The sequence below is a fragment of the Carlito syrichta genome, unplaced genomic scaffold (genome assembly GCF_000164805.1).
Source record: "Carlito syrichta isolate Samal-C Ts95f unplaced genomic scaffold, Tarsius_syrichta-2.0.1 Scaffold190690, whole genome shotgun sequence".
NCBI lineage: Eukaryota > Metazoa > Chordata > Mammalia > Primates > Tarsiidae > Carlito > Carlito syrichta.
Genome location: NW_007134786.1, coordinates 1 through 810, shown reverse-complemented (window position 1 = coordinate 810; position 810 = coordinate 1). Strand labels below are relative to the sequence as shown.

Genomic DNA, 810 nt, shown 5'->3' with positions numbered 1-810 from the left:
TCTTCACATTTGTAGGGTTTCTCCCCAGTATGCATGGTCTATGTCGAGAAAATCCAGAGTGAAAGTGAAAGGCCTTGCCACATTTCTCACATTTGTAGGGTTTCTCTCCATTATGGATATGCCGATGTACAATAAGACTCGAGTTCTGAGTAAAGTCTTTGCCACATTCTGCACATTTGTAGGGTTTTTCTCCAGTATGGATCATTTTATGTCGAGTAAGGTGTGAACGAATGTGAAAGGCTTTGCCACATTCTTCACATTTGTAGGATTTCTCTCCAGTATGGAACATTGTATGTTGAGTAAGATGTGAACGAAAGTGAAAGGCTTTGCCACATTCTTCACATTTGTAGGGTTTTTTTCCAGTATGGATCATCGTATGCCGAGTAAGGCGTGAACGCATGTAAAAGGCTTTGCCACATTCTTCACATTTGTAAGGTTTCTCTCCAGTATGGATCATCGTATGTCGAGTAAGGAGTGAACGCATGTGAAAGGCTTTGCCACATTCTTCACATTTGTAGGGTTTCTCTCCAGTATGGATTATTGTATGTTGAGTAAGATATGAATAAGTGTCAAAGGCTTTACCACATTCTTCACATTTGTAGGGTTTCTCTCCAGTATGGATCATCATATGTCGAGTAAGGCATGAACGAATGTGAAAGGCTTTGCCACATTCTTCACATTTGTAGGGTTTCTTTTCAGTATGGATTATTGTATGTTGAGTAAGATGTGAATGAGAACGAAAGGCTTTGCCACATTCTTCACATTTGTAGGGTTCTCTCCAGTATGCATCATCATATGTCGAGTAAGGAG

General features: G+C 40.1%; 1 protein-coding gene across 1 annotated transcript; it reads right to left on the bottom strand.

The window, feature by feature from the left end:
- Positions 1 to 3: 3 nt before the first annotated feature.
- On the bottom strand, positions 4 to 628 carry LOC110594976 (zinc finger protein 430-like). Its single transcript, XM_021709360.1, has 2 exons — positions 126 to 628; positions 4 to 40 (listed from the first exon to the last, which is right to left on the bottom strand). Exons 1-2 carry the CDS (start codon positions 626 to 628, stop codon positions 4 to 6), a joined length of 540 nt encoding a protein of 179 aa, XP_021565035.1.
- Positions 629 to 810: the final 182 nt, after the last annotated feature.